The sequence below is a fragment of the Archocentrus centrarchus genome, chromosome 16, assembly GCF_007364275.1.
Source record: "Archocentrus centrarchus isolate MPI-CPG fArcCen1 chromosome 16, fArcCen1, whole genome shotgun sequence".
Classification (NCBI taxonomy): domain Eukaryota; kingdom Metazoa; phylum Chordata; class Actinopteri; order Cichliformes; family Cichlidae; genus Archocentrus; species Archocentrus centrarchus.
This window is the reverse complement of record NC_044361.1, coordinates 28,188,598-28,204,074: the sequence shown is the minus strand read 5'-3', so window position 1 is coordinate 28,204,074 and position 15,477 is coordinate 28,188,598. Positions and strand designations below refer to the sequence as shown.

The 15,477-nt window shown below is 43.5% G+C and overlaps 1 protein-coding gene across 1 annotated transcript; it reads right to left on the bottom strand.

Annotated features, from left to right (window-relative positions):
- Positions 1-284: 284 nt before the first annotated feature.
- Positions 285-2,803, bottom strand: LOC115794889 (C-X-C chemokine receptor type 3-like). The gene is made up of 3 exons (XM_030750581.1): positions 2,570-2,803; positions 1,816-2,191; positions 285-1,464 (listed from the first exon to the last, which is right to left on the bottom strand). The coding sequence occupies exons 2-3, from the start codon at positions 2,170-2,172 to the stop codon at positions 715-717; spliced, it is 1,107 nt and encodes a 368-aa protein (XP_030606441.1). The 5' UTR covers positions 2,173-2,191; positions 2,570-2,803; the 3' UTR covers positions 285-714.
- Positions 2,804-15,477: the final 12,674 nt, after the last annotated feature.

Genomic DNA, 15,477 nt, shown 5'->3' with positions numbered 1-15,477 from the left:
ATGATAATTTATTGTCTTTTTATTTTAAAATAAAATACACTCATTCATTCGTTTATTCATTCATTCATTCTCTTCCGCTTATCCTGTTCAGGGTCGTGGGAGGGCTGGAGCCTATCCCAGCTGACATCGGGCGAGAGGCAGCCTGTACAGGTCGCCAGCCTGTCGCAGGGCTAACACAGAGACAGACAACCATTCACACTCACATTCACACCTATAGGCAATTTAGAGCAGACAATTAACCTAACCCCAGTAAATGCATGTCTTTGGACTGTGGGAGGAAACTGGAGTACCTGGAGGAAACCCACACAGACATGGGGAGAACATGCAAACTCCACAGAGAGACAGAGAGAGGCCTGGGCCAAGGTGGACTTGAACCCAGGCCAAACCCACTAATTTTCAAAACAGTGGACATGGTATTTTTTATCTGGCATAAGCAGCTTGAATTGCACAGGTCAGTGTTTGAGTTCTCCTCCATGATGCTTCAATGTCGCAGACTGGATGGAGCAGAATCACATGACAACACACTCGATACTATGATTTAAAGGGGACAGCACATACTGGGGGAGTACTAGCATCACATGGCCAAGATTTGATTAGAGGTTCTGAATGTCAGTTTTGATTAATTTCTGACTGACTGTCCAGCCCTACCTCAAACTCAGAAGTGTAACATCATTCAGCTCACATGTAACCCACAGGAGGGTATTTTTTTTAGCTTCACAAAGCTGATAGCATCGGATTGTCTACAACTGTTAACGCTTCCCCTTCATTGCGACTGTGGTCAGGCTGCTCTCTCTGGCCTAAACCAAGATCCCAAAGTGAGCCTTTGGGTTCCATTTTCTTACATCTCAGCATAGCCAGTAAATGTTCCCTGAAGTTTCCACACAGGCCGAGATACAACAGAGGCCTCAGGCTGGCGTGGAGGCAGCCTAGAGCAGAAGTAACCATAAGAAGTGTTTTTAGTGAATCTTCAGAAATTTCAGCTAAGGGGTGTTCCTTAAGTCTGTTCTTGAGAGTGTCCAAAATGAGTATGAAGTTGTAGGGCACCCAGCAGAGACAGAATACCACCACCAGAGACAAGATGACAGCGACATTTCTCTGTGCTGGGAGGCCATTAAAGCGGCAGTGCTGCCACAGCATATGTGAGCAACAGAAACAGATCATCAGTGTGACTCCAGGTAGCACAAAGCCGACTATGTGGTGGAGCAGGCGTGACCACAACTGCCAGTCAGTCCCAGACTGAGGGTAGTCATGAAGACATGTTTTCTCTTCTGTGGAATTCTTGTTAGCCACCAGGAAAATCCAGTCAGGTACGGTGAGGAGAACAGAGATTACCCAGATTGACAGGCAGCTAAAATGAGCTAACCAGGGCTTCCCGTGGCAATACAGTTGGATACCACGGATGACAAACAGGTAGCTTTCTAGAGTGATGAAAACCAGCAGAAAGATCCCACAGTAGTAGTTGAGCTAGAAGAAGAAGGGGAAACTTTTAGTATGAGACAAAAACATCTAACATCTATAAAAATTACACTTAACTTCTCTCCTACTCTGATCCTCCAATTTCTAATTTCATCCTCTTTCTAGAAATTTTAAAATCCTCAGAGGATGCCACTCCAGTACAGTAGTGACCCTGTTCAACACGTTCTGCCAAGAATCTAGATTTAGCAGGAAATGGAGTACAGCCAAATTCAATCCAAGCCAAAAAAAACAAACAAAAAAACCACAAAAAAAAAACCCAAAACTTTCTCACAGTTTAACTGAAAGGATCTTTGTTTCACTTTCAGTCTCTATCTGTTCCACACAACACCTGATACTTACCTTGAAAACGGCCGCAAAGATCTTGCTGATAATGCCAAAGAACCCGTCACAATGCTGAGTCGTCTTTGCAGCCCAGAAGGGCAGCATCAACAGAAGCAGGATGTCTGAAAAACTGAGGTGAAGAATAAAAGTGTCTGATATGCTCCACAATCTCCTCTTTTGAACCAGAGCTGTCAGTAGAATAATATTCCCCAGTATGCCCACAAAAAACACTACAGAGTACAGAGCAGGAATCCATACTGCCTCACTGCCTCTTTTGACTGGATACTCCTTATAGTCGTAGGTGATGTTCGGGTCATAGTCATCAGAGCTGTTAAATATTCCATCGAAATCTGCATCTGGAGCATCCATGTTCATGGATGTGGAAACAAAAATGCTGAAACACAGAGAAGACCAAAACGCTGCAGAAGCTGTATGTCAGAAGACGCCTCTCTTTCTCTTTCTCTCTGGGTAAAAGGCAAGTCAGTTCTATGAAATCTCCCTTTGGGACTCCCAGCTGAACCTTCATAATACACGCACAAACACACAATCTATAAAACTATTCCACAGCTTTGCTATTTACTGTTCATGAAGTAACGGTTCTACAAAACCCGAAGTGTACGAACTTTAAGCTTGCACACCCCGTTACGCGAAAAGAAACAGAAAGTGACATGCATGATAATTATCCGCAGCCTCTGTGGCTGCAAGTATAAAATGTGCGTAATGCTAAATTACTTCACAAATGGTTGAAATATATGTAAATAAATGTACTTACCTCCTATTAAGAGCTTCAGCTGCACAGTTTGAAAGGTTTTCTGCGCGCTGTGGGTCGATGACACTAAAAATAGGAGCTGCGCATAACTTAATGCTTAAACCCCGGGTCAGCAAGTTTTAAAGGGTGAATACCGATCGGGTGTTTGTTTTGTTTTTTCTCGCAGCTGTCCAGATGAAAAACGCGCAACAGCTTTTGCTGAGCGTTGGCGTTTAGGAATCATAAAATTGTAATCGCACTAGAATCACACGCGCTGAGAAGCAGACGATACTCAGAAGAAGACGGTGTGAGAAGCTGTGAGGTTCATGTTAGACACACCCCGCATTTAGACGCTACCTTAAAGCCTCTCACGCACAGAAAGGAGTTATATACAGTTATGTACACCGATCAGGCTTAACATTCTGACCACTGACAGGTGAAGTGAATAACACTTATCATCTCTTCATCATCTGTTAGTGGGTGTGGAGCAAGTGGGCAAATGTGACGATTTGAACGAGTTTGACAAGCTCCAAATTGTGATAGCTTGACTACTGGGTCAGAACATCTCCCAAATTGCAGCCCTTGTGGGGTGTTCCTGGTCTGCAGTGGTCATTATCTATCATAAGTGGTCCACAGAAGGAACAGTGAACCAACAGGGTGAACCAGCAACAGGGTCATGGTGGCCAAGGCTGGGGAGCGACGGCTGGCCCGTGTGGTCCGATCCAACAGATGACCTACTGTAGTGCAAATTGCTGAAAAAGTTAATGTTGGTTCTAATAGAAAGGTCTCAGAATACACAGTGCAATGCAGTTTGTTGCATATGGGGCTGTGTAGCTGCAGACCAGTCAGGGTGCCTAAGCTGGCCCCTGTTTTTCCACTGAACATGCCAACAATGGGCACATGAGCATCAGAACTGGACCACGAAGCAGTGGAAGAAGGTGGCCTGGTCTGATGAATCACATTTTCCTTTACATCACATGGACGGTAGGGTGCATGTGCTTACCTGGGGAACACCTGGCACCAAGATGCACTATGGGAAGAAGGCAGTGTGAGGCTTTGGGTAATGTTCTGCTGGGTAACCTAGGATCTTGCCATCATGTGGATGTTACTTTGACATGTACCACCTACCTAAGCATTGTTACAGAGCATGTACGGAAATGTACATATTTCCTGTGACTTCAGCAGGATAATGCACCCTGCCACAAATCACAAATGGTCCAAGAATGGTTTATGAATGAGTTTGAGGTGTTGACTTGACCTCCAGATTCCCCAGATCTCAGTCCAATTTAGCATCTGCAGGATATGCTGAACAAACAAGTCCAATCCATGGAGGCCCCACTTTGCACTTGCAGGACTTAAAGGATCTGCTGCTAACACCTTGGTGCCATATACGACAGCACATCCTCATGGGCCTAGAGGAGTCCATGCGTCAATGGGTCAAGGCTGTTTTGACAGCAAAAGGGAGACCAACACAATATTAGATAAGGACATAAAACAGACCAAGCATCACATAAAGAGCTGCTAACACTAGATGGAGGTGTTGAGTTTGTGTTTCCAGAGATTAAAAAAACCAAAGACCAAACCAAGGCAGACAATGCTTGGGACCCCAGACCAGTGCAGAGGGCTCTGAAGTGCTGATAAATCTTAAACTACAGCAGTAACACTGTGCAAAGTTTGCACAGTTGGAGAGATCCGGCCTCCCTATCATTATGATGCTGAAACACTTTTTGATGGACATTTAAAGCTCTTCTTTGAATGCTGACTGCTTTTTGTTCTGTTCTCTGTCAAGATGATGCCACACTGTTTCAATAAAGTTGAGGTCCAGGCTCTGAGGAGGAACTCATGACTGATAGTGTTACATTGTGTGTTTCTTTTCCTTTCACGTATTCTTTAACTGCATTGGCAGTGTGTTTGGGATAACTGTGATGCTGAAACATGAAGATGGTATTTTGTGGTGGATCGAAATCTGATGGTAACTTTCTGCGTTCATAATTCCATCAGTTTTGATAAGATCCCCAACACCACTGGCTGAAATGCAGCCCCAAACATGACAGAGCCTCCACCGTGTTTTACATATGGCCACGACTGTACCTGCTTCCTGACCTTCTCCATACATATTGACATTGCTGTGAACCAGTTATTTGAAATTTCAATTCATCACTCCATCAGACCTGTTACCACTGATTTTCAGTCCAGTTCTCATGTTATTCAGCATACCTCTGCCTTTTCTCCCTGTTTTCCTTTACATAAGAATGGCTTCTTGACAGTCACCCTTCCTCTAAGACCATTTCTGATGAAGCTTCAGCAAACAATAGAATGGATCAACTTTGTTGGCCTGCCAGGTCTTCTTATGTCCTCCACTTGTCCAGTTTACTCAGAGTTTTTAATGACACACTGCACACCATGCCAGGTTATGCTAAATTTTCAGCTAAATAGCTCTTTGGGAATCACTTTGTTGAAAAATACTATTTTATATTTTTCAAACTGTAGATTCAACTAAAGTAATGGAAACTGTTGGGGTCGTGATTTTAGGGGTCCCCATGTAGATGATGACCACATTTTATTATAGGGTGAACTACTCCTTTAGGATGAAATGTCCTCCAGATATAGGCTACTGGCATCTTACCTCTAGTGCAGTGGGCCTTTGTTCACAAGACAGCTCTTCAATAACTCTGAGCACTTGTTCTATAACAACAAAACCAAAGACTTGAAGTTGAAAGGGATTTTCGCTGATATCATATGTAGGTTACCGGCACACCACTTAATATGTGCATGCTTCACAGTTATTAAAGAAAAATGTAAAATAAAAAAAAAAAAGAACAATTTCAGGCAAGTTCAACCTAACTAATCAGAATAACTAATCTGATTAAAAAAATTTTGGGCTCCTATTAGGGAGTAGCTCTCTCTGTCTTCAGATTGGCACAACTTTAAATGTGAGCGTATAGAAAACTTTAAAATGTGAAATGTAACATTTTAAGCTTATTAGACCTTACAAAGTGGTCATTCAGACTAAAAAGATATCTCAAGATTTCTTTCTTCTATCAGAGTCGGAGCTCATGCTTTAAAAATTCTTTTGCCCGTACAATTGCTCCTTGAAAAACAACTTAGACCCCAAAAAAGCAAATAAAGTTGAAATGTGTTTTAAGTACTTGAGGGGCATTTTAAATGAGTAACTAGGCTTTGAAACTGTTAGAAATTTTAAGCTCATCACATGATTATGGTGGGAAACTGCCCAAACTCGCCTTAGCATGCGGTTTGGTAGCTAGCGAATGCTAACGGTTGTAGCAGTAATTAAAACATATTAACAGACATACTTGTTTAATAACTTATTTGTCAAAAGAATAAACAGGATGGTACAAACGTCAAGTCAGCAGAGTACCCTCAGTGCTCCGGTCTATGGGCTGGACTGTTCAGTTGCTGAACGGGTAAGACTAAACTGCGCATGCTCATTTTTTCATCTTTGAATGCAAAGTGGGACTGACGCTAGCTACTTATTGTTGCTAATGAGCTTAACTCTAAATTAAGTAATGTTCACTCTAAACACTTAGTCCATGGGCCAGAGGCCAAAATTTCACTTTTTGGTCCATCTCAGGGTGGCAAAACTTAACCATCCATCCATCCATCCATTTTCTTCCGCTTATCCGGGGCCGGGTCGCGGGGGCAGAAGCCTAAGCAGAGAAGCCCAGGCTTCCCTCTCCCCAGCCACCTCCTCCAGCTCATCCGGAGGGACCCCAAGGCGTTCCCAGGCCAGCCGAGATACATAATCTCTCCAGCGTGTCCTGGGTCTACCACGGGGCCTCTTCCCGGTGGGACATGCCCGGAACACCTCACCCAGGAGGCGGCCAGGAGGCATCCTAATCAGATGCCCGAGCCACCTCAACTGGCTCCTTTCGATGTGGAGGAGCAGCGGCTCTACTCTGAGCCCCTCCCGGATGGCCGCACTCCTCACCTTATCTCTAAGGGAAAGGCCAGCCACCCTTCGAAGGAAACTCATTTCTGCCGCTTGTATTCGCGATCTTATTCTTTCGGTCACTACCCAAAGCTCGTGACCATAGGTGAGGGTAGGAACGTAGATCGACCGGTAAATCGAGAGCTTCGCTTTTACGCTAAGCTCCCTCTTCACCACGACGGACCGGTGCAGCGTCCGCATCACTGCAGAAGCAGCCCCGATCCGCCTGTCGATCTCCCGTTCCCTTCTCCCATCACTCGTGAACAAGACCCCGAGATACTTAAACTCCTCCACTTGAGGCAAGAACTCGTTCCTGAGCCGGAGATGGCACTCCACCCTTTTCCGGCTGAGGACCATGGCCTCAGACTTAGAGGTGCTGATTCTCATGCCAGCCGCTTCACACTCGGCTGCGAACCGTTCCACTGCGAGCTGGAGGCCCCCCCCTGATGAAGCCAACAGAACCGCATCATCTGCAAAAAGCAGAGATGAGACTCTGAGGCCACCAAGGAAGAAGCCTTCCGCCACCTGGCTACGCCTAGAAATTCTGTCCATAAAAATTATGAACAGAATCGGTGACAAAGGGCAGCCCTGACGGAGTCCAACACCCACAGGAAACAAATCCGACTTATTACCGGCTATACGGACCAAGCTCTCACTGTGGTTGTACAAGGACTGAATGGCCCGCAACAATGGGCCAGACACCCCATACTCCCGCAGAACCTCCCAAAGAACACCCCGAGGAACACGGTCGAATGCCTTCTCCAAGTCCACAAAGCACATGTAGACTGGTTGGGCAAACTCCCACGCACACTCGAATATCCTTGAGAGGATAAAGAGCTGGTCCAGCGTTCCACGACCAGGACGAAAACCGCATTGTTCCTCCTGAATCCGAGGTTCGACTAACGGACGCACCCTCCTTTCCAGCACCCTGGCATAGACCTTACCGGGGAGGCTGAGTAGTGTGATACCCCGAAAGTTGGAGCACACCCTCCGGTCTCCCTTCTTAAAGATGGGGACCACCACCCCGGTCTGCCAATCCAATGGCACTGCCCCAGATCTCCACGCGATGTTGCAGAGGCGTGTCAACCAAGACAGTCCTACAACATCCAGAGCCTTCAGGAACTCAGGGCGAATCTCGTCCACCCCAGGGGCTCTGCCACCAAGGAGTTGTTTAACTACCTCAGTGACCTCACCCCCAGTGATGGTCAAGTCATCCCCCTCATCCCCAGACTCTGCTTCCACTACAGAAGGCGTGTCAGTGGGATTCAGAAGGTCCTCGAAGTATTCCTTCCACCGTCCGACTATAGCCTCAGTTGAAGTCAGCAGCACCCCCCCCGCACTATAAACAGTGTGAGTGAAGCACTGCTTTCCCCTCCTGAGTCGCCTGACGGTTTGCCAGAATCGCTTCGATGCCGTCCGAAAGTCTTTTTCCATAGCCTCACCGAACTCCTCCCACACTCGAGTTTTTGCTTTGGCCACTACCCGAGCTGCATTCTGCTTGGCCTGTCGATACCTGTCAGCTGCCTCCGGAGTCCCACAGGCTAACCAAGCCCGATAAGACTCTTTCTTCAGCTTGATGACTCCCTTCACCTCCGGTGACCACCATCTGGTTCGGGGGTTACCACCACGACAGGCACCAACCACCTTGCAGCCACAGCTCTGAGCAGCAGCCTCAACAATGGAGGTGCGGAACATGGTCCATTCGGACTCAATGTCCTCAGCCTCCCTCGGAATGCTGTCGAAGTTCTGCCGGAGGTGGGAGTTGAAAACTTAACCATAATTTTTGAAAAGTTACATGTCTGTAGATGATATTTTGGTATGATAGCCCTTCCAAAGTGGTAGCTTAATCACAATTATCAGCTCATGAAGTTAACAACCCTTAAGAAAAAGTTTGTTTTTGACACTGTGTATATCTGGTTTAGGTTCATGGTACAGACATTTATCAAAGGTCTAGAATATAGTTTTTGGTTTCATTTCAAAGGGAACACTCGTGGCTTTCATTTGAGCAAGGTTTTGGATCTCTTTGACCAACACAGAGGTTAGTAGAGATCTTTAAACCACAAATAAAAATTTTCCCATAATTTTCACCTAAACTAAATATTTTCTTTTAACCCTGTGGCATCCAGGAACATCAGGGACACAAGAATCAACCACTGCAATATTCACAGGACTCTAAGGATTCAGGAAATATATAATATACCCACACTGTCTCTTTGTGGGAGGTGATTGTGAGCCATACAGGTTTAGGCCAGAATGTTGACTGGTTTTGTGGGGTGTGTGTGTGTGTGTGTGTGTGTGTGTGTCCGTCTAGCTTGTTAATTATGAAAAAATTATTCAGCAATGGTAGAAATTTACACTTGCATACATTTTAACATAGTGTACACAGGCCTATTTATCAGGTTTTCTGTTTTTTTCCATCCTGGGCTACTATTATGTAGCTAGAAACACACATGGCTCTGTGAAAGAAGACGCTGTTGCACTGTGAACACATACTACGGTCTAAACAAAACTGCAGTATCTGTGTCTAAACACCGACAGCAATTACGAGCAAGACGACAAGTACGCACTTTGCGTATTTTTGTTTCAAGTCAAGTCAATTCAATTCAATTTTATTTATACAGCGCCAAATCACAATAAACAGTCGCCTCAAGATGCTTTGTATTATGGGTAAAGAATACCCAACAGTAAAGCAAGCATTTGGTGACAGTGGGAAGGAAAAACTCCCTTTTAGCAGGAAGAAACCTCCGGCAGAACCAGGCTCAGGGACAGGCAGTCATCTGCTGTGACCGGGGCTGAGGGGAGAGAGACAGGAGACATGCTGTGGAAGAGAGACAGAGATGAATAATAATTAATGATTAAGTGTACGGTGCATTATGGGAACTTCCCAGCACCTAGGCCTACAGCAGGGTTCAGGTTCACCTGATCCAGCCCTAACTATAAGCTTGATCCTAAAGGAAAGTTTTAAGCCTAATCTTAAAAATAGAGAGGGTGTCTGTCTCCTGAATCCAAGCTGGGAGCTGGTTCCACAGAAGAGGGGCCTGAAAGCTGAAGGCTCTGCCTCCTATTCTACTCTTAAGTATCCGAGGAACCACAAGTAAGCCAGCAGTCTGAGAGCGAAGTGCTCTATTTGGGTGATATGGTACTATGAGGTCTTTAAGATACGATGGGGCCTGATTACTCAAGACCTTGTATGTGAGGAGAAGTATTTTAAATTATTTTCTAGATTTAACAGGGAGCCAATGAAGAGAAGCCAATATGGGAGAAATCTGCTCTCTCTTTCTAATCCCGGCCAGTACTCTAGCTGCAGCATTTTGGATCAGCTGAAGGCTTTTCATGGAGCTTTTAGGACAGCCTGATAATAATGAATTACAATAATCCTGCCTAGAAGAAATAAATACATGAATTAGCATTATTTGTGATAAGAACTGATACAAAGCAGCAAGTTTAGCCTTAGGACCCAACCTAATTCACAGCTCAGTCTTATTCGAGCATCAAGAGAGGGACAGCGGTAAATGGACTAGTTCTTATATAGTCCTTGTATCTAAATCATCTCCTGGAGATGTTATGTAAACAGATGCTCTATGCCCCCGCCCCGTGTTGTGACCTGTATGAACTGGTATCCTGGCAACCAAGGCTGTCTATACCATCTTATCATGAACATTATCATAAACTGCGTGTTGAGGGAGCTGGCTTGCCACCACGGTATCCTGGCTTACTCGTCTCTGCTGTAGCCCCTCACAATAAAACACACCTGAATCACATATAGAAGTCATTAGCAGGACTCTGGAGAGCTTGACTGCCTACTGAAGAGGTAATTCAGCCATTTGATTTAGGTGTGTTGGATTAGGGACACATCTAAAACCTGCAGGACACCGGCCCTTGAGGACTGGCGTCGTCCACACCTGTGCTAGGGTCATTCCATATAAACTCAACCAATGGCTCCTCAGGTCACCGACTCAGATTTGAGTGAAAATTATTATGAAAATACCTCTATGTGTATAATGAATACATGCAAAATTATAGGCCTCAGCTCCAAAGGGTTTCTGAGATATATAGATGTCTGGAAATGATATATGGGTGAGAATCTTTGAATTATGCTGGAAAAAGAGAGACAATAGAGGGCGCTTTTGGCCAAAAACATCTATATTTCAAATGATTAGAAAACAAAGGAGATGAGAAAACAACTGGAACTTTTGAGGAAATGTAGTTAAGATATGTAAAATTATGCTGACCAAGTGGCAATACCTTGGGCAATTTCCCAGGTGCCCAACCGGACAGGGAAAAAACAAGCAAAAAAGTAATTTTTTTCACCCGAAACCCTTTTCTGAGTCCCTTAATTCCATTTTTATGCTTTCTACAGAGCTAATCTTCCCCAGACACACATACCTGTCCTTAAATAATAGAAATATGGCAATAAGTGGTCTTTGAGAGAGATCCTGGCGTCATGGGAGGACTTTGAAATCTGAATTTTGTAAATTCGCCTGTAAAAATATTGGTTTTTAAGGAGTTAATTACTTGAGAAAGAGAGAAGATACAACATTTATGATGCCAGATTCTAAAAGTCTGGGCCAAAATTACCCAGGACATCAATTTTCAGCCTAAGCATATTATTCATATGGGAGATATTGCCTGTTGAAATATTAGAAATTTGAAAATCCCAATGTTTGTGTTCATTACACACGTAGAGGTACTTTCAAAATAATTTTCACTCAAATCTGAGTCGGTGACCCGGGAAGGATTTTTGGCTATTTGTTGAGTTCATATGCAATGACCCGCTATTGCTTTGCTGAGGTGTTTTTTGGAACCTTGTAAGGTGTTCATAATGAACACAGTATGAGATGATTTTTTTGAACCTACTTATCCTACTGTATCTCTTTCTGTTTTCCTGCTAAAGGTAGCACTGGTAAAATGGCTGCATGACCTCAGACACCTGTCTCCCCTGTTTGTTCTGTTGTTTGTATTTCTTGTATGGGTGTTCTGTTAACTATAATTTCCCCATTGTGGGATCAATAAAATATCATCAATATCTACTCTATCTGAGCTCATACAACACGCTTACATTTACCCATTTATACAATCCATCCATGTGTAACTAAGCTAAGTCTAACATTCACGCAACGCTTGCGTTGGAGAGCAACTTGGGGTTCAGTATCTTACTCAAGGATACTTTGGCACACAGCCTAGTACAGCCACGAATTGAACCACCAACCTTCTGATCAGTAGGTGACCTGGTCTACTTCCTGAGCTACAGCCTCCCTTTAACATATGTATCTTGCAGCATTCAGAGCCATGCTTTGCCTATGACAAACTGAACTATGCCAGATACCTACCATACTACTATGCTCAAATGTCTTGCCACTATATTGATCATCCTGATGCTCTTTGCAGAGCAGCTGGGAAGGAACAGTCCCTTTGGAATAATTCCAGTAGACCAGACAAATTGAACAGACTGTAAACAAAGATACTCAGACAGCTGGAGGAACCAAAGGTTTCAGGTTGAAAATTGGAGCAGTGACCAGATACTATCTCACTTCAGAAAACAGAAGTCAGTGTCTAAGGCATGACACACAATAAGCCAACAGCAAGTGTGAGACTTCATGATCTACAGAAGCCAAGGATAGAGAAGGACAGGACAGATGTCAATGCCTTTGTAGAACTTTTGGAGAAAAGAGGTAAACCCTCTACTGTAGGTCCGCATCAGTCAAACATCATCAGTCTTTCCAAAGGAATCACTGTGTCACCAAACATAGCCAGTGATCCACTGCAAGCTCACCAGACTGGAGCTGAAGCATAAAAAGCTCAGAAAACGGCTCACCAACAACCACGTTCCATCACACAATGGAAAAAACAGAACCTGTTTCTGCCTTGCAGTTCCCACCTACTTGAAGACTGTGACCATCATCCCAATCCCAATCCACTCAGCAGTCACATGCTTGAATGGTTATCAGCCCATTGCATTAACGCCAATAATCATGAAATGATTTGAGAGACTGGTAATGAATCACATCAAGGCCTCCGTCCCTCCTGACCTCGACCAGTACCAGTTTGCCTATAACACCAACAGATGCACTGAGGACACCATCTCACTCCTGCTCCATACTGCACTGACACACCTCAAGAACCCAAATACTTATGTGAGGATACAGTTTGTCGACTTCAGCTCGGCCTTTAACACTGTCAACCCGGGCAAGCTGGGAGACAAATTGCTGACACTGGGCCTGGACTACACCTCTTTAGCTGGATTAAAGATTTTCTCTCCAACAGACCACAGCACATGAGACTTGGAAGCCTCTACTCCTCTAACATACTCATCAACACCTGCACCCCCTGAGGCTGTGTTCTCAATCCACTCCTATTTGCACTTTTTACACATGACTCTACCCCCATTTATGACACAACCTACACATTCAAATTTGCAGATGACACAGCTGTGGTGAGATTGATAGCAAAAAGGCAGATGAGGCAGCTTACAGACAGGAGGTCCAGGCCCTCACATCCTGCTGCCAGAATAATGACTTGCTCCTCAACATTAACAAGACAAAGCAGCTTGTCGTTGACTCCAGGAAACATACTGTACATGCCAGTCTGGTGATTGTTGGGGAAAAGGTGGAACTGGTGGAGAGCTTCAAGTACATTGGTGTTCACCTCTCAAGGGACTTGACATGGTAGTAAACACCAGAGAAGTGGTAAAGAAGGCCCAGCAGAGACTGTTCTTCCTGCAGTCTCTCAGAAAAACTGGGCTCCCACCAAAACTCCTCACCAAATTCTACGAATGCACCACAGAAATTGTCCTGAACTATGGATGCATGGTGTGGTTCTCCAACTGCACCTCAGAGGAGAGAAAAGACCTGCAGTGGATCATTAAGACTGCATCAATGATCACTGGTGCCCCGTGGGTACATTGGAGTGGAGTGTCACTTGGGCAGAGTGGATTGGGTCCATGGATGGGACAATCCCCTCTATCCGACTGAGAAAAAGAGAAGAAAAAAAAATCAGGTCAGATTACACACTCCCTGGACAATGTCTCTTTGGTACCCTCCCCTCTGGCAGGCTCAGGGTCATAAGGGCATGGACAGAAAGACTTAAAGACAGCTTTTACCACAGAGCCATAAAAGCTCTGCTGTAAGCCAGAGCATAGACTTAACACTTCATTTCTCACTGGACATTGCACTTCACACTCTACACTTTACCCACATCAACACTTTATTTACATTTAGACACTTAGGCCTGTATTATATCTTTTTTGTTGTTGTTGTTCCTATTTATATTTATTTATATTTATTGCTACTTTTTGTTTCTGTTTTTATTTCTTGTTCTCATTCACATGACGGTGAAAAGAAAGCGAGAGCTGTCAAAGAGAATTTCATTGGAAAAGTGCAATGACAATAACAAACTAGGATTTATTGCTCTGGGTAGAACCAATTCTAAACCTGTGACAACTAAGTACAGCTCACAATCACCTCCCACAGTGACAGTGTGGCTATATTATACATTTCCTGAATCCTTAGAGTCCTGTGAATATTGCAGTGGTTGACGCTTGTGTCCCTGATGTTCCTGGATGCCACAGGGCTAAAAGAAATTACTTAGTTTAGGTGAAAATTATGGGAAATTTTGTTTTATTTGTGGTTTAAAGATCTCTACTAACCTCTGTGTTGGTCAAAGAGATCCCAGACCTTGCTCAAATGAAAGCCACAAGTGTTCCCTTTTAAAATTATATCAAACATTATATTCTAGACCTTTGGTAAATGTCTGTACCATGAGCCTAAACCAGATATACACAGTGTCAAAAAACAAACTTTTTCTTAAAGGGTTGTTAACTTCATGAGCTGAGAATTGTGATTAAGCTACCACTTTGGAAGGAAGGGCTATCATACCAAAATATCATCTACAGACATGTAACTTTTCAAAAATTATGGTTAAGTTTTGCCACTCTAAGTCAGGATAGCTATTGGATTTTACAGTGTAATTGCTAATAAATTATATTAAAATAGTAACAGTAAATACCAATATCAAAGTGATAAAAAAAAAAAAAACTCCCAACAAAACACGTTATGTTATTTTGAAACAGGGTGCCAGTAATAAAGTGCGTAAACATCCAATTTAAAACACTGGTTCATCTCTTGAGTTAGGTGCCTTGTTTATCCTTGAGTGATTCATAGGTCAATATTAAATAGCTTAAAACTGACCCAAAAAAATTCCTCTGAAAAGATACGAGGACTGAACTTCTTGAAAGCTTCTCCAGTTTCATTGTACATTCTGTATAATGTCAATAAAGACATTCTATTCTATTCTATTCTATTCTATTCTAAAGCAAAATATTAAATCAGGGGTGAGTCGAGAGTTCTGCACAGTACTGTAAAGGTGATGAAGTCTGGTTGAAGGGCCCTCCTGGGAATTTTAGTATAAGAACACAATAAATACTCTAGAATCACCACTGTTTCTGTTTATTAATCTCCAGGCAAACTGCACTGCTGTTTAAGAAGATTCCAGCAGAGGGCGCTCCACTTACATGCAATAAAACTGATGAGCTGCATGTAAGTTTGCATGTAGCAACTTGGCCTTTTCGGGAATGCTTCCTTTTGTTTCTTCTAGCCTGGTTAATTGTTCGTGAATGACCATGTATTTTTTCATAATTGGTGTCTGTAAATATCTGTTGTCTCTTCATTAATCTAATTCATTGTTTTATGTCAGACTTTGCCATATTGACTGAAAAGTTTGGATTTTCTGAAACAGGAAACTAGGCTTTATTGTAAAAATGAAGTTTAACTTAATGCAGCACTCAGTGTGTTATGTTTCATTTCTGTTGTCAGCCGTCATTGTCTTGAGGCACTTATTTGGGCGGTTATTGTGAAGTATTATTTAAATAACTTTAAATAATGTCCATAAACACAGCATGCTAGTGATCACTTAAAAAGGTGGCAGACTTTGCTCTTTGAAACAGATTTCAATTCAGCATTCACTGAGCGTACATCATAATGCCTCT